Here is a 23904-nt window from a genome sequence, read left to right as displayed (position 1 = left end):
CCTTAGTTACCAAGCGCAGCATCGCTTCCACGCGTGCTGCTGGCTGGGGGCTGGTCACTGGTTGCTGGTGAGATCTGCCTGTGTGACAGCTCACCAGCAACCCGTGTAGCAACGCTCCAGCGATCCCTGCCAGGTCAGGTTGCTGGTGGGATCGCTGGAGCGTCGCTTAGTGTGACGGTACCTTAAGGCGCTGTGACCTTCTGGTTAAAGGGAATCTGTCACCAGGTTTTTCTACCCCATATGAGACCAGATTAATGTATGGGCAGAGATCCTGATTCCATAAATGTATTACTTACTGGGCTGCTTGCTGTCATTTTGCTAAAATCATTATTTTGCTCATTATATCTGCTGCAGATCTAGCAGTTGTCTGAATTTTGATCTCTGTATGGAAAAATTATAAGAATGTTTAAAAGTGCTGTTCTTTAGTTTGTCATGGTTTTAGCTTGATCATGATTTTATAAAAATCAGAGGTTAATGTACATTAATTTGCTTCTTTGATAAATCATCTCAGAAACAACCCATGAGGCTTCCATCACAGTTTGTTCCTCTCACTGTAAGGGAACTCTGACTTCTAAGGGACAAATGCCTCGAGGTGCAGCTTTACAGAAGTGTGCATCACCGATTTGTAGTTCATTATTCTGGAAACGAGATGGCATCTCTGGGCTGTGATGGAGCCAATATTTAGTTTCCTATAGCTTTTTTTTTAGAAAAAAAAAATTGTAACAAAAAAAGCTGAATACTATTTTTAATGGGGTAAAAAATAAGACTTATTTTATATTTTAGTAAATTATAGAAAGATTAGTTATTAATCACCAAGGAATTCAGTGATCCACGAAAAACACAAGGCTTCATTGGAAATTACTATCATGTTGGTGAAGGTAAAGGGACATATAATATGTTTATTGTGCTTGGCAGAGGAGAACATTGAGATCAAATGGCCAAGGTCGACGTTCAGAATTTTCATTGACTTTGTTGCCATGAATGAATGGATAGGGCAATATTAACAAGGTTGACTCCAACTGGTGGCCATGTTTCCCTTTTTTGACAATTTTTTAATCAAATGTTAATTAGACTGAGACAATGTTGTCCGTTCTCTTTTTTCACACTTGTAACCTTTGGGCTGTAATTATAACGGGAGAAGTGGCGTTCGGTGAGGTACACAGTTGCCCTTATAAGATGAGCTGCCCATGAAATGATAGGAAGCCAATTGATTCATGGGGTGTGATTTATTGTGGACTTTAAAACATGAGGATCAAACACTCATGGTGTATATTAACTTTGACACGGTGCTAAATCTGCTTGTCATGGGACACCGCGGGGAGCATTTTTCAAACTTAAAGGCATCTGCTTTTTTAAAGCCCTGTTCTCGGCTCCTCTATTTCATGGTATTAATAGAAAAGCTAAATGTCAAGTTTTTCGTACTTACCAGCAAAGATTGTGCCGAAGGGGAAACAGCCAATCATGAATATTTCGAGTAGTTCAAGCTGTGCTGTCGGGACTTTGTTTGTACATTACATTCAGAAAGTGTTTATTCAATATCACTAATTGCGGAGAAACTCATTTTGCTGATTAATAATTTGGAAGACTAAACAAATGCCAAATTTATTCCACATCCTTAAAGTGTGCATGATGTAACTTTGGAAAACTTTTCATAGACTTATGCTTTTAATGTTGCTGGGTACCCTAGACTGGGCTGCACTGGTGGACACAGACAGATGAGGGCCCCTGTGCAAGAATATGGGCATTTTGCAGCCTAAAAGCTCATCAAAAAGCACAATTTCACCTACTTTGGAGGTAGAAATGGCCCCTCTCACCTCTTGGGCCCCTGTGTGACTGCACTAATGATATGTTCACCTCTGCTGGGCTGCATACTGGGTAGATAACATGAATTCTGTCTTTTTTACCATTACATAGATCTCTCAAAGCACCAATATTCCTCTTTTACATCAGAAGTTTTCTACTCTCACTCATAAAGAAGCACTCCAGTAAATATGTGAGTCTTCTTGTCTGATATTAATAGACATTTGGTAATTAGCACCGGCCTTAATGATCTGATAGGACACTTTATTGCTAATTTCCAATACAGTCCTATATCTGTTCCTACTGCTGAAGCATCAATATGCAGACAGTCTTCTTATAAAGGGTTTATTTGAATTCTAGTTAAGGTTTGTGTGACTATTTAGGACTGTCCGATACCTGATTTGGCGGCAGCAGGCGGCAGGAAATGCTCAGTTCCGGAGCTGCTCTGTCTTCTAATAGTAGCTGCGGCCGGGCACTGGACATCAGCCTCTTATTGATTTATATAGGCCATCAATGTGAAAGGGAACCAACCAGCAGGATTTTCCCATATATAGTAAAGGCAGAGTCATACTGGCGCTAGGATGGTGAATCTAATCATACCTTTAGTTTCCAGATTGTATGTTTGATTGTCAAAAACAAAATGTTCTCAAAGGTCCGGAAATGAGTGCATTGGCTGAGTGGTGTGTGCAACGGGGTGAGACTATAAAGGTTAGGTTCTCTGCGTAAATACCTCTTCCGGCATCCTCCTGATTTGCCCCCTTTTCTTTATTTAAATTTGGCTGTTGGCGTCACGTGCACATTCCTATTGTGATGTTGTCTTCATTAAAATAGTACCGGAGTCGGCGCCATTTTATTGAAGAATCCGTGGAGAAAACTATGAGTGATAAGGGTGCATGCTCAGATGAAAAAAATAAAATAAAATCTGCGCATGCGCCGATATTTGTCTCCAAAGTGTCTTAATTAAAATGGCGCCAGAGTCAGCGCCATTTTATTGAAGACAACATCATAATAGCAATGAGCATGCGCCCCCAACAATGGCGACGCAAACCTTATTAAACTTTAATAAAGAAAAGGGGGCAAGCCAGGAGAAGAAACATATATAGAGGAATTTACCCACATAGTCCTGCCCCACTGTACGTGCCACTCAAGCAATGCACTCATTTTTGGACAATTGAGAATGTTTTTTTTCGGCAATTAAACATATACTCTGGAAACTGAAGGTATGATTTGATTCACCATCTTAGTGCCAGTATAGCACTGCTTTTACTTTATATGGCAAAATCATGCTGGTTGGTTCCCTTTAAAGTAATGGACAACTTCTTTAAGTCATCTATACTCTTTAGATGGTTCAGCCATCAGCTATCTTCCCCGACTCTCCCATTCACAGGAGTGTTTGTGTTCTCTATGAGGGAGCTGCTACTAGAAATCTAGAACGTTAGAGAACAAAAGTATCGTCATTCTGAAATAGGATATGCTGGATTGTTCCGCAGCACTCATTTCTTGAAGTCTCCCATACGCATATGACTGTCACTGATATTGGCAAGTTCAGCTGATGTTAGTCTAATTTGTATGGGGGCCTTTAAAGGTCACTACAGAGTCTGTGGAACTCCTTCACACTCCATCATGGCTGATTCAGAGACATGGAATGAGTCTGGCTGAGAGACAGACAGCCATTATCAAGTCAGGGATACTTGGGGAGTGGAAGGAAGCTTTGTGCCTGTGTCTTTGCTTACAGGAGCCATACTTTGGGAACTATAGAAGAGACACTGAAATTTGGCCAATTGAATTTAAGTACATTAGTCATTATTCATGAACATTCGCTAACTGAATTCAGAACTTTGTGTCATCGGACATCTATCAAATAACACAACACACCAACTTGTCTGCTGCTGTCTGTTTCCAAACTTGTGCAAAGTAATGGCAAACTGAGAAATAAGTGAAAAACAGCATGAGAGATATTGAAGATAGAGGCTTAAAGGGGTTACTTAGAGAAAATGGTTTACAATAACTGCTGTAATTATATTAAAATGCATAAAACAGGATTACTGGTCCCAGTGCAGCACAGTCTGCTAAATTGCCCCAGTAGCTTTATTTTTTTTTTTCGGGGCAAATCTCTAAATTTGCACACAGAAAAAATTATCTCGCCTTTAAAGTAGATAAGATTAACCCTGCTGTTCTGTTCGGGTTTACTATACACTTAGAATGTTCCGATTATTTTTGAAAAAAGTAAACAAAAAAAAAAATAACAACTCATAGTAAGAACCCCTCAATTGAGGAAAAGTCAATTAACCACAAGTTTCAGAACCGCATAATGAATATTTAAAAAAAAAAAATAAATCAAATTTCAAATTCGGTCATTTTTGACTAACTTTTAACTCTGCTGTTCTGTTCAAAGTTAAAGGAGTGGTTCACCCATATTTTTTATTGTCTAGTTCGATATTATATGGAGAAACAATGTTTCTCTCAAATACCTTGTGTTGGCAATGGCGCCTGTGAGAGGCTCTATTGCAGACCGCTGTTCCCCGCTCCGGTGACGTCACCGTCAACTGCTGCACACGTCACATCCGTGCAGCCGGCTGCAGTCTTCCACACTCACTGAGCTGTGGGCGGTGTTTCACCGCTGTCACAGCCCATCTCCTCCCTGCTCCCTCCTCCTCCCTCACAGCACAGCACAATGCAGCCGGCTGCACGGATGTGACGTGTGCAGCACTTGACGGAGACGTCACTGGAGTGGGAACAGCGGTCTGCAATAGCGCCTCTCACAGGCACTATTGCCAACACAAGGTATTTGAGAGAAACATTGTTTCTCAATATAATATCGATCTGGACAATAAAAAATATGCGGGAACCACCCTTTTAATCATCTGGCGGCTACATGGAAACATCCATAAGGAGTATTCCTAGGTTTTCCTAATGAACACAATACTAAGAAAGTGGGGAACACAATGGAAGAAAATACATGGACCAAAATGAAGGTCCTGCATCGGCAGGTCTATGAATGGAGGTATTTGCTTAGGTCCATTAAGACAGCAAGTACTATGCATCTTCATATTATCTAGATTTTGTAAGATGGATATTTGCATGTTGGCACTAATTATGTGGAAATTTGTTCTCTTACTAACTTGTGCCCAGAACTATACCTGTACTGATTTTGAGGGCACGCTGCACTTCTAGGTCACTTGTTGATGAGAATTTTTTGTTGATATACTGAAATTATAATTTCTATCCTCATTTAATACATGGCAAAAAAAGTAAAAAGTGTGCAAAAAGTGTCCATTTTGACCCACTTTGTCTATATAAAGCATTGCATGTCTGCCATTTGTAGTCTACTGCACTGATAGCTTGTTCAGAAATGATATGGCATTTCACCCATCAGTATTCTAGTTTTCTCCTATTAAATATGTGAAATTTAATTAAACATATTGTTGTTTAACTGCAGAGTTTATGTTAGCTTGTAAAACAGAAATCAGGCTGTAATTTAATGGGTGACATAAACATGAATGTGATCCTCTCTAACAGACCAAGATTAGATATAATGTATTTGTCTGAAAATAAAACAGGGTCTTACATAACTTTTTTTCTTGAAAAGAGGGGCTAGGTCTTAGGGGCACTTTGCACACTACGACATCGCAGCTGTGATGTCGGTGGGGTCAAATCGAAAGTGACGCACATCCGGCGTCGCAGTCGATATCGTAGTGTGTAAATCCTTTTTGATACGATTAAGGAGCGCAAAAACGTCCAAATCGTATCATCGGTGTAGCGTCGGTCATTTCCATAATTTCGGAAGGACTGATGTTACGATGTTGTTCCTCGTTCCTGCGGCAGTACACATCGCTGTGTGTGAATCTGCAGGAGTGAGGAACGTCACCTTACCTGCGGCTCACGCCGGCTATGCGGAAAGACGGAGGTGGGCGGGATGTTTACATCCCGCTCAGCTCCGCCCCTCCGCTTCTATTGGCTGCCTGCCGTGTGACGTCGCTATGACGCCGCATGACCCACCCCCTTAATAAGAGGCAGTTCGCCGGCCAGAGCGACGTCGTAGGGCAGGTGAGTGCATGTGAAGCTGTCGTAGCGATAATGTTCGCTACGGCAGCTATCACCATGATATCGCAGCTGCGAAGGGGGCGGGGATTAACGCGCTCAGCATCGCAAGCATCGGCTTGCGATGTCGTAGTGTGAAAAGCACCCCTTAGTCTCAGGGGATGTCTTATTTTTTTACATGACCAACAATACACATTTATTCTTGAACATCAAAATTAAAAAAATAAATAAAAAAAAACATCAACATTTATTCAAAGATAATAATATCACATTCTGGAACATCAATATAACTCTCCAAAACACATGAGTATGATATATATTTATCTCTAATACCCTGTTTCCCCGAAAATAAGACCTACTTTCATATATATAACATCAGTTTCCATTTTTCTAAGTCCTGTCACAAAACAAGATTTTTCATTGCCTATATGGTGCCAACATATTTCGCAGCGCTGTAGAGATCATTTCATATCACTGCCTGTTCCCACTGGGGTTTACAATCTAATTTCGCTATGTTAGATACACACACTAATGATACATTTAGACAAGTAAATTGGTGAACAATTATCACCCTATGTAAGTATGGCGGTGATCACCCAAAGAACAAGCCAAATGGTCATTTATCAGATGATCAGATCCTTTATGGTAGCAGAAAAATCACTGTTATCGGCAGAGCATTGCCCGGTGTTAACAAGTCATGTGCTGCTGATAAGATGCTGTATGAGGAGAGATAACAGTCAACCTATTCCCATACTTGACACTCGATTGGCGCCTCATAAAGTGAGCCAGTCAAGGCCATATCTTTCCCCAGCCACAACTAGAGCAGTGTATATGGGTATATTCTGCCAAGGCATTTTACATAGTGAGACCAAAAGTCTTTCCTTTTCATTTTTTTTTTTAAATATAATTACTTCTGTTTGGTTATTGTGAGGACATTTTCCTGTTTTTTTTATTTTAGTAAAGCGGAAACAAATGGTTGTCAGCTATAAGGAAGAAAATTATGTTTGACATTGTTTTATCCCTTTATGTGTTAATTTTCTACATTTGCTGGACAAAATGTTGTGCATATTTTGTTATGGGTGGTCTACGCAGCTACTCACCTCAGTTGCTGCGTGGAGGTGACCGGAGCGGCGGTGAGTAGCGCGATCAGCTGAGCTGTCACTGAGGTTACCCGCGGCCACCGCTGCATCCACCGCTGGATCCAGTGACAGCGGGTAACCTCAGTGACAGCTCAGCTGATCGCGCGGCTGTCTTCATTAGCTGTGTGGAGGTGACAGGAGCGGCTGTGTCTGCTGCAGCTTCGGTCACCTCCATGCAGCAGCGCTGGATGCGACGCTGCATCATCCTGGATTACGCCGGACAAGGAGGGCTTTTTGGGGCTGATTAAAGTGGTTAACCAGGGTATATGTTTGTGTTTTTTATTTATAATAAAGGATTTTTTCGGGCGTGTGTGTGTTTATTTACTGTAATTTACAGATTAATCATGGAAGGTGTCTCATAGACGCCTGACATGATTAATCTAGGACTTATTGGCAGCTATGGGCTGCCATTAACTCCTTATTACCCCGATTTGCCAACGCACCAGGGAAAATCGGGAAGAGCCGGGTACAGTCCCAGAACTGTCGCATCTAATGTATGCGGCAATTCTGGCCGGCTGTTGGCTGATATTGTTAGGCTGGGGGCTCCCCATAACGTGGAGCTCCCCATCCTGAGAATACCAGCCTTCAGCTGTATGGCTTTATCTGGCTGGTTTTAAAATTGGGGGGACCACACGCCGTTTGTTTTAATTATTTAATTATTTATTTCACTGCACAGTATAGACACGCCCACCGGCTGCTGTGATTGGGTGCAGTGTGACACCTGTCACTCAGCGTGGGGGCGTGTCTCACTGTAACCAATCATAGGCGCCGGTGGGCGGGGAAAGCAGGGAATACGAGATTATTTAATGAGCGGCCGGCTTTTTCAAAACAGTAAAAGCCGCCGGAGCAGTGTGAATGCCGTGCAGAGCCGGGGATCGGTGAGTATGAGAGACGGCTGCTCAAGTCACTTACTCAGGAGTTTAGCGGTCACCGGTGAGTCCTTCACAGGTCACCGCTAATCAGGGCGTGACACAGACAGAGCCGCAGCATGACAATAAAGTCGGGTGAGGTTCACCCGAGTTCATTCTGACAGTGCGGCTCTGTCTGTGTCTGCTGTCATCTGCCATTCAGCTCTGCTACATGGCTGTCTGTGTCTGCTGTCAGCGGCCATGTAGCAGAGCTGAATGGCAGATGACATAGTAAAAACGCATCCCTACACATTACACACGCTTGGCAAGTCAATAAATTAAAAAAAAAAAGGGTGCCCAATGCATACGTCACAGAACACATGATCTAAAGGATCGCACACAAAATTGATCAATTTAATATAGACTACTAATGCTCGTGTGACAGCAAATGAACGACCTACGTGCAATCTCATTCAATCGCATATGCGACCTGGGCGTGTCACATCGCATACGAGATCGCATACCTAATTGTAAGGTGTAAAGATGGCTTAAGGTGTTGTGGTTGGATGAATTTAAGTTCAATCTGTTTGGTAGTGATGGCAAGCACTATACATACCGCACTATATATACTGTCTAATTGGAAAACGTAATGATGTAAGGCACCAAACACCTACAGTGAAACATGGTGGTGGCAATGTCATGATTTGGGGCTGCTTTTCTTTTTAAATCAGATCTTTTTTTATTAAATCATTAGGGATCAATACAGAGAGTATTTCACTTTTCATATAACTGATAACAATAAACAGATAAACACATGTGATTTATAAATCAGGTTCTTTCTCTGCATGTATGTAAATATAATAATAGAGTTCTCAAATCATAATTATATTATATAGCTTGAGCCTACAAACCTCGTGGCTCTACAAATAAACAAAACTTAAATTATGCAATAATGCCTCAGACTAACAGAAACACCTCCTCCATCAGCCGTGTCGCTCCACATCATCTTGCTATACTCTCCCGCCCCTCCCTCTCCGTGCAGTCATCCATGAAACCGTTCCAGTCCTCTCTCACCTCTTCATTCAAAGTCCACTTCGTCACAGAAAAAACTAGTTTTCATTCCCTTCCTCACACATGCCATCACTGCAGGCACAACAGTAACCGTTCCAGCATTGCATCCCGAACCAGTGCACTAGAGGGTAGGCCCCGCAACTCCATCCATGGCCGCCAAATGCTGTAAAACTTTTTCAATATTTTTCTTTTTAAATAAACTCCCCTTTCCAATCTTATGACATTATTTAATTTGTTTTTGAGCTCTGGTAATGTTGGTGGTAGAGGGTCTAACAAGTGATATGCAAGTAGCTTTCTTGCTTGGTACAAGATACGTGCTATTCCCAGGGCTGCTGGAGAATCCGGGTCCACTTCTCCTTCCCACAGACTCAACAGGCACAGGCGGGGCGACGGTTGTATTGTGATATGATATATTTGATCTATAAGTCCCAGGGTTTGGTTCCAGAAATCACCAATGTGTCCACACTCCCACATAACATGCACCAAATGGGCATCATCCTGTCCACACCTAACACACTGTGTGTTTGGTCTGAGTCCCATCTTAAATAATAGACTGGGATTTTTATATACCCTGTGGATGAGATATATTTGAGACAGCTTTTGGCACTCCAATACTGCCAGTTTAGGAACTTGTTCCAATATATCAGACCACTGGCCTTCCGTCAGGGGACCGACGTCTCGTTCCCATTTGCTTTTAACAATCAATGGATGTGTTTCCAGATGGGCAGGTAGTAATTTTTTATATAGTTCCGAAATAAGACCCTTAGAGGACTCAGATGTAAGCAGCCTATGTAATGTTTGATTATGTGTCACTGTTACCGGGTTTGTCCTCCCCTGTCTTTCCAGTGCGTGTCTCAGCTGCAAATACTGATAAAAGAAGACATGAGGAAGGTGAAACTCCGTTCTCAGTTGTTCAAAGCTTTTAAGAGTATTATTTTGTAGTACTTGTGACACTAAATGGATCCCTTTATCCTCCCATCCTCTGAAACCTACTAGTTGTTTAATTTCTGGCAAGTCGGGGTTCTGCCACAGTGGCCAGAGCTCTGTAGGTCCGCTTATCCCCAAAAGAGACTTACCCCTGTCCCACACCCGGAATATCATAGCCAGTGTGGGATATCATGCCCCATTTATCTGTCTTTGTCCCACATCCAACCGGCAACCTGGGTACTTCCATGCTGATCCCTCTCTCACTATATCACCACTGGTATCATACCCTCCTTCTTTGCCCCAACCCCTCAGATGTTGCATCTGGGAGGCTATATAGTATATATATGGGTTTGGTACCGCCAGTCCTCCCTCTTCCTTTCCCCGCTGTAGCACTTCCAGTCGAATCCTAGCTTGCTTTTTCTTCCAAATAAGTTCCCGGAATATTGTATTAATTGTTACAAAAAATTCCCTAAGTATCCACACTGGACAATTATGTATAAAATATAGTAATTGTGGCATCATTATCATTTTAATTAAATTGGATCTGCTGATATTTGATAGCGGCAAACGGCACCAGGTATGCACTTTTGCTCTGAATCGCTGTAACAGGGGTTCCAGATTTAGGGCCTGGAAATCCTTCGGGATTGGGCTGACAATTACTCCCAGATATTTAAACTCCCGGACCACAGGAACTGGAATCTGTAAGTCCGAAAAGTCCCCCGGAAGGGGGTCCAACGGCATTAAAGCCGACTTGGACCAGTTGATTCGTAGACCAGACCTCTGTCCAAATTCCCGAATGATATTCATTGCCGGCAAAATCGAGGAACGTACCCTGTCTAAAGATAAGAGTAGATCGTCTGCGTATAATGATATCTTTTGTTCCACGGCTCCACACCGAAATCCCTCTACCTCCCTGGATTTCCGTATTGCCACTGCCAACGGCTCCACTGCAGTCGCGAATAGCAAGGGTGAAAGCGGGCACCCCTGTCTAGTACCTCTTCCAAGAGGAAAAGACTCGGAGACCCTGCCATTAACCCTAACCTTCGCCACCGGTGAGTCATATAGCAGATTTACCCAATTTATGAATCTATGTCCAAAGCCCATTTTCCGAAGTACAGCCCACATATATTCCCATTCAAGGTTATCGAACGCCTTAGCGGCGTCTAAAGACAAAATTGCCCTTTCCCCTGGTACCTCAGAACTATGTTGAATTCCCAAATATAATTTCCTGAGATTCATAGATGTGGCTCTGCATGGAATGAATCCTGTCTGATCACTCTGCACTATAGATGAGATGACTCGGTACATCCTATTGGCGAGCACCTTGGCCAGCAATTTAATGTCTGTTTGTAGGAGAGAGATTGGGCGATACGAATCCGGGATCTCTGGATCTTTTCCGGGTTTTAATATTAAGACTATTAAGGCTTCCCTCATAGAGGGTGGGAGGACCCTCTGCCTTTCAGATTCTTCAAATACCTTAAGTAGTTTGGGTAGCAGTAAGGGTGCATACGTTTTATAAAACTCTCCAGGCAGTTCCCGGAGCTTTTTCATTTTGTGTCTGGCCAAGCGCTTCCTCCAGTTCTTCCAATGAGATGTCCCGGTCCAGCAATTCCCTGTTTACATCACTCAGTGTAGGAAGAGAGAGAGCATCCAAATACTGCTCAATCTCAGTCTCCGTGAGGTCACAGTCTGATGTGTATAGCCGCATATAATACCTCTTTATTTCTCTTATTATATCCTCGCTTGCTGTTACAAAGTCACCTGATTCCGTCTTTAACCTATTTATATAAGAAGATCCTTCCTGTGCTCTAATGACTGTGGCCAGTAGGTGCCCCACGCCCTCCCCCGCCATAAAATAATTTTGTTTAAGGAAATAGCGTTTATTTTCTGCCACCGACATGAGATTTTCTTTGAGTGACATCTGTGCCTTCTCTAGAGTGTTTTTAGTTTCTACTGTCGGGTTGAGCACCACCGCAGCCTCCGTATCAGAAACCTCCTGAATCAGACTCTGGGTGTAACATTTGGTTTGATTTTTGCGTATGCATATTTCTCTAATATATATGCCCCTTACCACAGCTTTCATAGAGTCCCAAACTATGTGTGGCGGTGCAGAGCACTCATTAAGATGAAAGTATTCTAGAATGTTATCATATAAAGATCCCCCAATAAGCTGGATCCAGAAGGGATTAAGTTTCCAGATAGGCCTGGGCAGAGCGAGGGGGTTTCCCCATGCAAGCGTAACATGTAAGGGTGAGTGATCAGATACACTTCTAGGTAGGTAGGCCACCTTTTGTGTATATAAGGCCATAAGTGTGTTTCCAATAGCCAGGTCTATCCGTGACATGGTGTGGTGGGAGCTAGAGTAACAGGAGAATTGTTTGGTTGTGGGGTGTTGGGCACGCCAAAGATCTACAAAACCCAGTTCTGTTAGCATTCTAGCAAATGAAGTCGGGGCGGCGTTCTCCGATATGTTTCCCGAGTGTAATTTATCTAGATAGGGATGTAAGTAATTATTAAAATCCCCTATCAAAAGCGTCGGCACAGATGGAAGGGAATCTAAAATAGACAATATTCTTTTTACCGGTTCGACTGAATATGGTGGAGGGATATATATCGCAACCAGAATAAATTGTATACCATACAGCGTGCAAAGCAAACATACAAATCTGCCCCCCGGGTCAATCACTGATCTGGTACATGAGAACGGGATGGATTTGTGCACCAACACACTCACACCCCGTGCATGGGTCGAGTATGTGGAATGATATTCATGCGCGATCCATCACCTCCTCAGCCAATGAACATTATCCCTGACCATATGGGTCTCGGATAGACATAAAATAGCCGGGAAAAGTTTCTGTAGGTGAGTAAATATAGCACATCTTTTGTTCGCATCTCCGAGCCCTCTAACATTCCACGCTACAATATTTAAAGATGTCGCCATAAGCGTAGACTAAGATATGATCCGGACGGATACTTCATACCTGGAGGAGAGAGGCATTCTCCACCAATTCTCAAAAACATTAGGTTGAGCGACACGACTGAGGCACACCACGCTCCACAAACAGATTGCATCATACAACAATAAACAAGAAAAACAAGGAGAGAGATAGGGCTCCGCACACCAGTGCGCAGTGCCCCTGCCCTCAAAATCAAGTGTATCTTACACATTTCTCCCAAATAGAGAGAATCAGGGCTAAAAACACGCCCCAAGTCCATGGGGCTGCTTTTCTACATCTGCCATTGGCCTTCTACATAGAATTGATGGAAATATGAATGCTACAATAAGCACAAACTAAGAGGGCTGAAAAAACTTGGTCAAATGGCAAGGTCAATATGAATGCTACCATGTACAAAGATATACTGGAGAATGTAATGCTGACACATGGTAAAACCAAAGTAGGCAGGGGCTGAAAATTCCAGCAACACAATGGTCCTAAGCACATGTCCAATTCAGTCAAAAATTAGTTAGCAAAGACACATATTAGCCTGTTGCAATGGCCAAGTCAATCACCTGATTTACACCCTATAGAGCACCTTTGGGATGAGATAGGACAAGTTAGGGCCCGTACCAATAGCAGTAAAAATGCATTGTTTGCAGATTTGCAAATGGAATAGAGCAAGATCCTTCAAGATGTCTTGAATACCTATGGGCTTCAATGCCCCGTCGGTGTGGTGCAGTAATTAAAGCAAGAGGTTATGCTACAAAATTTTAAGTTATGGCATTGTGAACAATGAATTACTCCCTTTGTTGTGATCAATAAAGACTATATGCAAAACTTTTGGCAGTCAGTTTTCTTTAATTAAATGACCATACCTATATGCAAAAGCAATTTCATTAAAATTAAGGTCTTGCATGATAACAGAGCACTTTCAACTCATCACCAGGAAAATGGTATCACAACAACCAGACAGAAGCAATCACATGTGTAAAAAAAATGCTAAACTTTTGGTCGCCACTGTATAATACTAATAAGCATTATGTGTAATATTTATTTTCTGCCACTGGATATCGGCTAATGAGGAAGACTAGTCTAAATTGGTGTCTCTTACCCAAGACTAGTCCAGCTTTCATACTCTAATCAAATCGCCATGGGCATGACTGACAACATCCATACTCCATAATGGAAGAGCTACTGAAAATCTTGCACACATGATGTTGCAACAGTCCCAACATAACCTGGAGTACATAGCAGCTGTCAATCACACCCAAAGCGTATCAGGGTGTGATTGACAGCCACTTTTGTAACCCAGTGTCACATTTTCTATATCATAGAGGATACATCTGGATAATCATGGGACCACAAATACTCAAAGGTAGAAGGATGCTACAAGGACATGGCTCAAAGAAATGAAGATTAATTTTCATTTGATTCAAATGTTGTTTTACGTATTTTTTAAAAGATATTCTGTCAACAGATTTCTTAGATCTAGACTGCAGCCACCATTTACTGTGTCACTTAAAAAAGCACTCCCATCAAAGTTTTTATCCTCTTACTATTTTGCAATCATCATATTATATAGCACTGCATACTTCCAATTACTATATTTTGCCCTTCTACCCAGTTAATTCTTCTCTTTTCCATTAGGTCTATGACATCACATAATTAAAAATAGACTAGCTGAATCCATCCTAAGCTCTTTGGAGAAACAGGATGCCTCTGAGTGATGACTTCTGCACTGATGACTTCTGCAATGAGTCATCACTGCAGAAGTCATGCATAAGTTTTATATAATGTGATTGTAATATATTAACCCATTCACCCCAAAGCCTGTTGTTACCTTCCTGACCAGGCCAATTTTTTTCAATTCTGACCAGTGTCAATTTATGAAGTAATAAGTTTGGAACGCTTCAATGGATCCCAGTGATTGTTTTTTCGTGACATATTGTACTTCATGTTAGTAGTAAATTTAGGCTGATATTTTTTGTGTTTATTTGTGAAAATAATTTGACAAAAATGTTCAATTTTTAAACTTTTATTTTATATACCCTTAAATGTGATTTCCCTTGAAAATGGAAGAAAAACAGCTTACATGGGAGCCATATGCACTTCAAAGCATTCTATGTATTTTCCTACCACATATCTGAGTTTATATAGGACATCAGTCAAGAGACTGGATGTATTTGCCTGTTGGTCAACAGCCCAGCATCACATGGCTTCCTGCAGACTGTTGTGACTTAATTTTCAAGAGTTCCCTGCATCGGTTTGTGCTCCAAAGTCTTAAGGCCACTTCACACATAATGAGATCGCTAACGACATCGTTGCTACATCACAGTTTCTGTGATGAAACAACGACTTCACCAGCGATCTCGTTATGTTTGACACGTACCAACGATCCGCCCCCTGTTGTGAGATCATTGGTCGTTGCTGAATGTCCTTGACCATTTTTGGCTCGTTGGAGTCCTGCTGGGCAGGATGGATCTGTATGTTTGACAACTACCAATAATCTCGTTAACAACCTAGATGAGAACTTAAAGTGTGAAACATAGGCGTGTAGTTGCGTCACCTTTTCCGCGCACCCTCTGCACCGATTGGTTGGCGCTGAGAACAGTACTGCATTCTGATTGGGTATCGTATCATGCCTTGTTCCTTTTTGAGCCTTGCTTTGAGGATAGAACCTGCGACTACACGCGGATTCATTCGTACTTTGTTCCCGATTGCTTGCTTCCTTTTCGGCTGCAGGTTCTATCCTCAAAGCAAGACTCAAAAAGGAATAAAGGATGAAGCGATACAAAGTTGCCTTCTGGGCCGGCCGCCTAATTAGAACGCAGTATTGGCCACCAATCGGAGCAGAGGGGTGTGGAAAAGGCGACGCATATGCACGACTACGTGGCTTACAGCGTCAAACACTACGCCCCTATTCGAGGTCGGAATCGTTACATAGCTCCTGAGTGACAGGGTGCCAACGACCAATGAGATTGTTATACAGGACGCTGCATCGTTACTAAAGTCGTTGGGAAAATGACTGTGTGACATCTCACCAACGATCTCAACAACGATTTAACAACGATCTGGAAACTGTGACGAAGTAATGATCTCGTTAACGATCTTGTTATGTGTGACTGGACCTTTACAGCGATGTCAGAGACCATCTAGTAACAGACTGCATAGAAACCAAGTGTGGTAAGTAGCTTGAGTTTGTTTGGATGTGATTTCTGTACTTTGTTAGCTAGTAAGCAGAAGATTTCTGGAAAAGGTTGAAATGCAGTGTGTCTATATTCCTGTATTTCAATCAGGGCAGCAAATATGCTTTGTGCTGATGTTGCCCCTCCCCCTACCACCCAACACAGAAATGAAGTGCTGCGCTCAGCATCTAAAACAGTTACTTTCTGTTGGATTACTACTATAGTTCTGTACATGGAGATGAAAATTAAAAAGCTGTACTGTAAGGTTGGATAGACTTAACAGACTATTCAGATAAAGGTCTATAGCCCCATATACATGAGCCAGAGTTACCGTATTTTTCTCCCCAAAAATATACACTTTTTCCCAAACATTTTTGAAGGAAAGTGTGAGATGCATCTTATAGTCCGTCTGTACCTGGCTGTGGGATCGGGAGCAATGGCAGAGGAGCGGATCACAGGAAGCAGAAGCCAGTGCTAGGGCTAACAGTGTGCCCGCTAATAAAGAAAATTAATATTCACTGCTCTCCATGCAAATAATCCCGCCCTCCTCTCACACTAAAGCTGGCGCAGAAGTGGGCAGGATTATGGGCATGGGGAGCAGTGAATATTTATTCTCTTTAATAGTAAATACACGTGATCACCAAGGTGCCGATTTCCTTTTGTGGTCGGCGATCACGTGTGTTCACTATTAAAGAGAATGAATGCTCACTGCTCCCCACACCCATAATTGTGAAGAGTAGTGAATATTCTGGCAGCTGACACCAGCATGTAACTTGGGGGCGCATGGCACTGACATCTTGCGCTGCCCTCGCTCACACACTAAAGTTACTTTCTGGCATCAGAAGAGGACACCAGGAACTGGGGAAGTGGAGGGATGTGAGTATAATTGTTTATGTTTTTATGTGTGCGGTATGATGGGAGGCATATACACCAGAATGGGCCCATGGGACATATATACCAGAATAAGGGAGATATATACCAGAATAGGGGTATATATACCAGGATGGGAATCATATATACCAGTATAAGGGACATATAAATATATATATATATATATATATATATATATATATATATATATATATATATATATATATATATATATATATATATATATATTTATATATATATATATATATACAGTGCCTACAAGTAGTATTCAACCCCCTGCAGATTTAGCAGGTTTACACATTCGGAATTAACTTGGCATTGTGACATTTGGACTGTAGGTCAGCCTGGAAGTGTGAAATGCACTGCAGCAAAAAAGAATGTTATTTCTTATTTTTTTTTTTTAAATTGTGAAAAGTTTATTCAGAGAGTCATTTATTATTTAACCCCTCAAACCACCAGAATTCTGTTTGGTTCCCCTAAAGAATTAAGAAGTATTTCAGGCACAAAGAACAATGAGCTTCACATGTTTGGATTAATTATCTCATTTTCCAGCATTTTCTGACTAATTAAGACCCTCCCCAAACTTGTGAATAGCACTCATACTTGGTCAACATGGGAAAGACAAAGGAGCATTCCAAGGCCATCAGAGACAAAATTGTGGAGGGTCACAAGGCTGGCAAGGGGTACAAAACCCTTTCCAAGGAGTTGGGCCTACCTGTCTCCACTGTTGGGAGCATCATCCGGAAGTGGAAGGCTTATGGAACTACTGTTAGCCTTCCACGGCCTGGACAGCCTTTGAAAGTTTCCACCCATGCCGAGGCCAGGCTTGTCCGAAGAGTCAAGGCTAACCCAAGGACAACAAGGAAGGAGCTCCGGGAAGATCTCATGGCAGTGGGGACATTGGTTTCAGTCAATACCATAAGTAACGTACTCCACCGCAATGGTCTCCGTTCCAGACGAGCCCGTAAGGTACTTTTACTTTCAAAGCGTCATGTCAAGGCTCGTCTACAGTTTGCTCATGATCCCTTGGAGGACTCTGAGACAGACTGGTTCAAGGTTCTCTGGTCTGATGAGACCAAGATCGAGATCTTTGGTGCCAACCACACACGTGACGTTTGTAGACTGGATGGCACTGCATACGACCCCAAGAATACCATCCCTACAGTCAAGCATGGTGGTGGCAGCATCATGCTGTGGGGCTGTTTCTCAGCCAAGGGGCCTGGCCATCTGGTCCGCATCCATGGGAAGATGGATAGCACGGCCTACCTGGAGATTTTGGCCAAGAACCTCCGCTCCTCCATCAAGGATCTTAAGATAGGTCGTCATTTCATCTTCCAACAAGACAACGACCCAAAGCACACAGCCAAGAAAACCAAGGCCTGGTTCAAGAGGGAAAAAATCAAGGTGTTGCAGTGGCCTAGTCAGTCTCCTGACCTTAACCCAATTGAAAACTTGTGGAAGGAGCTCAAGATTAAAGTCCACATGAGACACCCAAAGAACCTAGATAACTTGGAGAAGATCTGCATGGAGGAGTGGGCCAAGATAACTCCAGAGACCTGTGCCGGCCTGATCAGGTCTTATAAAAGACGATTATTAGCTGTAATTGCAAACAAGGGTTATTCCACAAAATATTAAACCTAGGGGTTGAATAATAATTGACCCACACTTTTATGTTTAAAATTTATTAAAATTTAACTGAGCAACATAACTTGTTGGTTTGTAAGATTTATGCATCTGTTAATAAATCCTGCTCTTGTTTGAAGTTTGCAGGCTCTAACTTATTTGCATCTTATCAAACCTGCTAAATCTGCAGGGGGTTGAATACTACTTGTAGGCACTGTATATATATATATACAGTACAGACCAACAGTTTGGACACACCTTCTCATTCAAAGAGTTTTCTTTATTTTCATGACTCTGAGAATTGTAGATTCACATTGAAGGCATCAAAACTATGAATTAACACATGTGGAATGAAATACTTAACAAAACAGTGTGAAACAACTGAAAATATATGTCTTATATTCTAGGTTCTTCAAAGTAGCCACCTTTTGCTTTGATTACTGCTTTGCACACTCTTGGCATTCTCTTGATGAGCTTCAAGAGGTAGTCACCGGAAATGGTTTTCACTTCACAGGTGTGCCCTGTCAGGTTTAATAAGTGGGATTTCTTGCCTTATAAATGGGGTTGGGACCATCAGTTGTGTTGTGCAGAAGTCTGGTGGATACACAGTTGATAGCTGCTTTTTTCTTGCAATAATACAAATTCTAACAGTCTATTCAGTAGGACTAAGTAAAGAAAAAGAAGTGGCCATGATTACTTTAAGAAATGAAGGTCAGTCAGTCTGAAAAATTGGGAAAACTTTGAAAGTGTCCCAAAGTGCAGTGGCAAAAACAATCAAATGCTACAAAGAAACTGGCTCACATGAGGACCGCCCAAGGAAAGGAAGACCAAGAGTCATCTCTGCTGCGGAGGATAAGTTTATCCTCGTCAGCAGCCTCAGAAATCGCAGGTTAACAGCAGCTCAGATTAGAGACCAGGTCAATGCCACACAGAGTTCTAGCGTCAGACACATCTCTAGAACAACTGTTAAGAGGAGACTTTGTGCAGCAGGCCTTCATGGTAAAATAGCTGCTAGGAAACCACGGCTAAGAACAGACAACAAGCAGAAGGCACTTGTTTGGGCTAAAAAACACAAGGAATGGACATTAGACCAGTGGAAATCTGTGCTTTGGTCTGATGAGTCCAAATTTGAGATCTTTGGATCCAACCACCATGTCTTTGTGCGACGCAGAAAAGGTGAACGGATGGACTCTACATGTCTGGTTCCCACTGTGAAGCATTGAGGGGGAGGTGTGATGGTGTGGGGGTGCTTTGCTGGTGAAACTTGGGGATTTATTCAAAATTGAAGTCATACTGAACCAGCATGGCTACCACAGCATCTTGCAGTGGCATGCTATTCAATCTGGTTTGCGTTTAGTTGGACCATCATTTATTTTTCAACAGGACAATGACCCCAAACACACCTCCAGGCTGTGTAAGGGCTATTTCACTAAGAAGGAGAATGATGGGGTGCTACGCCAGATGACCTGGCCTCTACAGTCACCAGACCTGAACCCAATCGAGATGGTTTGGGGTGAGCTGGACCGCAGAGTGAAGGCAAAAGGGCCAACAAGTGTTAAGCATCTCTGGGAACTCCTTCAAGACTGTTGGAAGACCATTTCTGGTGACTACCTCTTGAAGCTCATCAAGAGAATGCCAAGAGTGTTCAAAGCAGTAATCAAAGCAAAAGGTGGCTACTTTGAAGAACCTAGAATATAAGACATATTTTCAGTTGTTTCACACTTTTTTGTTAAGTATTTCATTCCACATGTTTTAATTCATAGTTTTCATGCCTTCAATGTGAATCTACAATTTTTAGAGTCATGAAAATAAAGAAAACTCTTTGAATGAAAAGGTGTGTCCAAACGTTTGGTCTGTACTGTATACAAAACAAAATAAGCCCAGGATGGGGACCATATATACAAGGATGGGGATCACATATATCAGGATGGGCCCAAGATGAGGGTCAAATATAACAGGATGGGAACATATATACCAAAATGTTAGATCATATATACAATGATGGTGTACATATGTACCAGGATGAGAGGCAACTATACCAGGATGTGCCTAGGATGGCGATCATATATACCAGGATGGAGGGCATACACAACAAGATGGGGAACACTTATACCTAGAAGGGGTCCAGGATGAAGGCATTAGTACATCATGACCACATTTTTTGCTTTACATTTTTTGTTCCCTATTTTCCTTCTCTAAAACCTAGGTGCATCTTATGGTATGATGCATCTTATAGTACAAAAAATACGGTATGTCACACATAGTAGTTAATAAATAACATTTACAATGTGCCTACTGTACATCAACATCATTTTTAAAACATTATTTTTTTTGTTAGGAAGTTAGAAGGATTGAAAATTTATCAGCAATTTCTCATTTTTCCAGCAAAGTTTAAAAAAGCATGTTTTTTATAGGGACCACATCACATTTGAAATAATTTTAAGAGGCCTATATGACAGAGAATACCCAAAAGTGACACCAATTTAAAATCTGCACCCCTCAAAACCACATTTGACAAATTTATTAACCCTATATATAGGGGCGTCACAGGCATTAAAGCAATGTGGAAGGTAAAAAATATTACTTTTTCCTACAAAAATGTCACTTTAGACCCTTGAACCCTCAAGTACTTCACAGAATTTTATAACGTTTAGCCGTGAAAATAAAAAAATAATTTTTTCTCCAAAATTGTTGCTTTAGCACCAATTTTTTGTTTCACAAGGATAACAGGAGAAAATATACTCTACAATTTGTCATGTAGTTTCTCCTCAGTGCATGGATAACCCAATATGTGCTGGACAACTACTGTTGGACGTATGGAAGGGCTCAGTAAGTAAGAGCACCATTTGACTTTGGGAAAGCAAAATTGTCTGGAACCGATAGTGGATGCCATGTCATGTTTGCAGACCCTCTGACGTGCCTAAGCAATGGAAACGCCCCACAAGTGTGACCCTATTTTGTAAACTACACCCCTCAAGGAATTTATCTAGATGTGTGGTGAGCCCCTTTAAACTCCAGATGCGTCACAGAATTTTATAATGTTAAGCAGTGAAAATAAAAATTCACACTTTTAAATGTTAATTTAGCCCCAAATTTTGTTTTCACAAGGTAAGAGGAGAAAATACATGACTCAATTTGTTGTGAACATTCATCTGAGTACCCCTATACCCCATATGTCATGGAAAACAACTGTTTAGGCGCACGGCACAGATCAGAAGGGAGGGCGCACCATTTAACTTTTGGAACTCAAAATGCGGTGTAATTGATAGCCGACGCCAGAGCCTCCAATGTGTCTAAATGGTGTAAACCCCTACAAGTGACCCCATATACTAAACCCCTCAAGAAAATTATCTAGATGCATTGTGAGCACCTTGAAAACCCCAGATGCTGCCCAGATTTTATTATGCTGAGCCATGAAAATAAAAAAAAAAATCACATTTTTGCCATAAAAATGTTGGTTTAGCCCCGATTTTTTTATTATCACAAGGGTAACAGAAGAAAATGCACCAAACTATTTGTTCCACAATTTCTCCTGAGAACATCGATATCCAGTATGTGGTGGAAAACTACTTTTTATTTGGGTGCACAGAAGAGCTTGGAAGCGAAGGAGCAGCATTTTGGCTGGAAAAGATTGCAGACGCCATGTCAAATTTGAGAAGCCCCTGACAGGCCAAAAAAGCATAAACCCCTACAAGTAACCCCAGTCTGGGGAATTCGTGAGCATTTTTAACCCTCAGGCCATTCAATGAATTGTATAACATTGGACTGAGTACATGAAAATTGCTATTTTTTCAACTAAGAAGTTTTTTGACCCAACTTTTTAATTTTCAGGAGGGGTAATGGGAGAAATTAAACAATACAATTTGTTATGCAATTTCTCCTGAGTACGCCAATACCCCATATGTGGTCGAAAATGACATTTGAGGCACAGTACAAGGCTAAGAATGAAAGGAGAACCATATTCTAGTGGAGATTTCACTGCATTGAGTGAGCCCGCACCCATTTAGTCGGCACTGAGAAACCCTTAGGCTATGTGCGCACGTTGCGTAAATTCATGCAGTTACGCTGCGCTTTGCAGCGCAGCGTAACTGCATGCGTCCTGCGTCCCCTGCACAGTCTATGGAGATTGTGCAGGGGCCGTGCGCACGTGGCGTCTCAGAGCGCAGCGCTTCGGCTACTGCCGAAGCGCTGCGCAAAAAGAAGTGACATGTCACTTCTTTCCTGCGCTTTGCCGGCAGCTCCTGCTCTGTCTATGGCAGGAGCTGCAGGCAGAGCGCATGGAATCGGCGCTCACTACGGACATTTCTGCAGCGATCTAAAGCGCACATGTGCTCTTCAGATCGCTGCAGAAATATCTGCAGGGCTAGTACGCAACGTGCGCACATAGCCTTACACTACGCCTTGCGCTCACTATGAGGATTTACAAGTCAGCAGTCTCACAAAGTGACAGCAGATTTGTAACCTAAGGACAGAAAACCCCTTTAATGGACAAACAATATGGAGACAGAAGTTTAGACTGCAGAAACCTGGTGACAGGTTAATTTTAAGTTCCTGTTGACTTAGAAAATATAAACCGTCATCTATTCCTTAAGACTCTCTTTGCAATGAACATCAGTGATCTTCCAAGACTTTAAGGAGACCAAACTGGACCTAAAGGGGACTAAATGGAGCTTATATACATGCCATTTATTTAAATAGTTTGTGTACAATAAAAGTATTCTTTAAAATTAAAGATATGTACAATCTAGAATGTAAAAACAACTTACCACCTTCTCCAGATCCAGATGCTGCATCTAAGGATCAAAAGAAAATAAAATCAAACATTAATTAAACTATTTTTTTTTGCTGTTTGTTATCTCTGTATTGATGTGTAAATCTGCATTTTATAGCCATGATACTCCAGCTGTTACGCATTCTGTCTTCTCAAAATCATAAACTACATCTGGTGTTATACCGGCAGAGACAAACCTGGAGCAATGTTAACTAGAGAGGAGTACATCAACATTTTAAGAAAAGTCATACGTACTTATGTAGCAATGGCAAAACATTTAATATGTAACAACATTAAATGTACTAATTGTGGACAAATGACTACAAATACAAGGTAAAATTTGTTAAGCTCACAACTATTATAAGAACAACCTCAAGTATGGGTAGAGAAAGAGTTACTGATGTATACTGTGCAGTTGCAATCCAAATTATTCAACTCCCATAGTGAAGTAATAGTAAGTAGTAATAGTAATTAGTTAAATTTACACACTTTCTGCTGTTTGCAAGAAATTAAACAAACAAGAACAATTTCAATACCTCTACACAAATAATCAATGCCAAGGACGGTAAGAAAAACAAACAAATCAATTTTGGAACAAATCAAGCCAGACATGTCACTTGAAGCAAAGATCACCAAAACTATGACTTTCTTACTTTGGATACATGA

The 23904-nt window shown here is 41.6% G+C and overlaps 1 protein-coding gene across 2 annotated transcripts in view; it reads right to left on the bottom strand.

Moving 5' to 3' along the window:
• TMEFF1 (transmembrane protein with EGF like and two follistatin like domains 1) overlaps nt 1-23904 on the bottom strand; it is a 314378-nt gene that overhangs the window by 93811 nt on the left and 196663 nt on the right. For both annotated transcript variants that reach the window (XM_075314890.1, XM_075314889.1), the window contains exon 4: nt 23234-23260. In XM_075314890.1, coding sequence (XP_075171005.1) covers nt 23234-23260 — 27 coding nt within the window. The remainder of the gene's footprint in view (nt 1-23233; nt 23261-23904) is intronic.

The sequence above is a fragment of the Anomaloglossus baeobatrachus genome, chromosome 6 (assembly GCF_048569485.1).
Source record: "Anomaloglossus baeobatrachus isolate aAnoBae1 chromosome 6, aAnoBae1.hap1, whole genome shotgun sequence".
In the NCBI taxonomy this organism is placed as follows: domain Eukaryota; kingdom Metazoa; phylum Chordata; class Amphibia; order Anura; family Aromobatidae; genus Anomaloglossus; species Anomaloglossus baeobatrachus.
The sequence above is the reverse complement of the archived record's forward strand: the minus strand, read 5'-3'. Positions and strand labels throughout refer to the sequence as shown.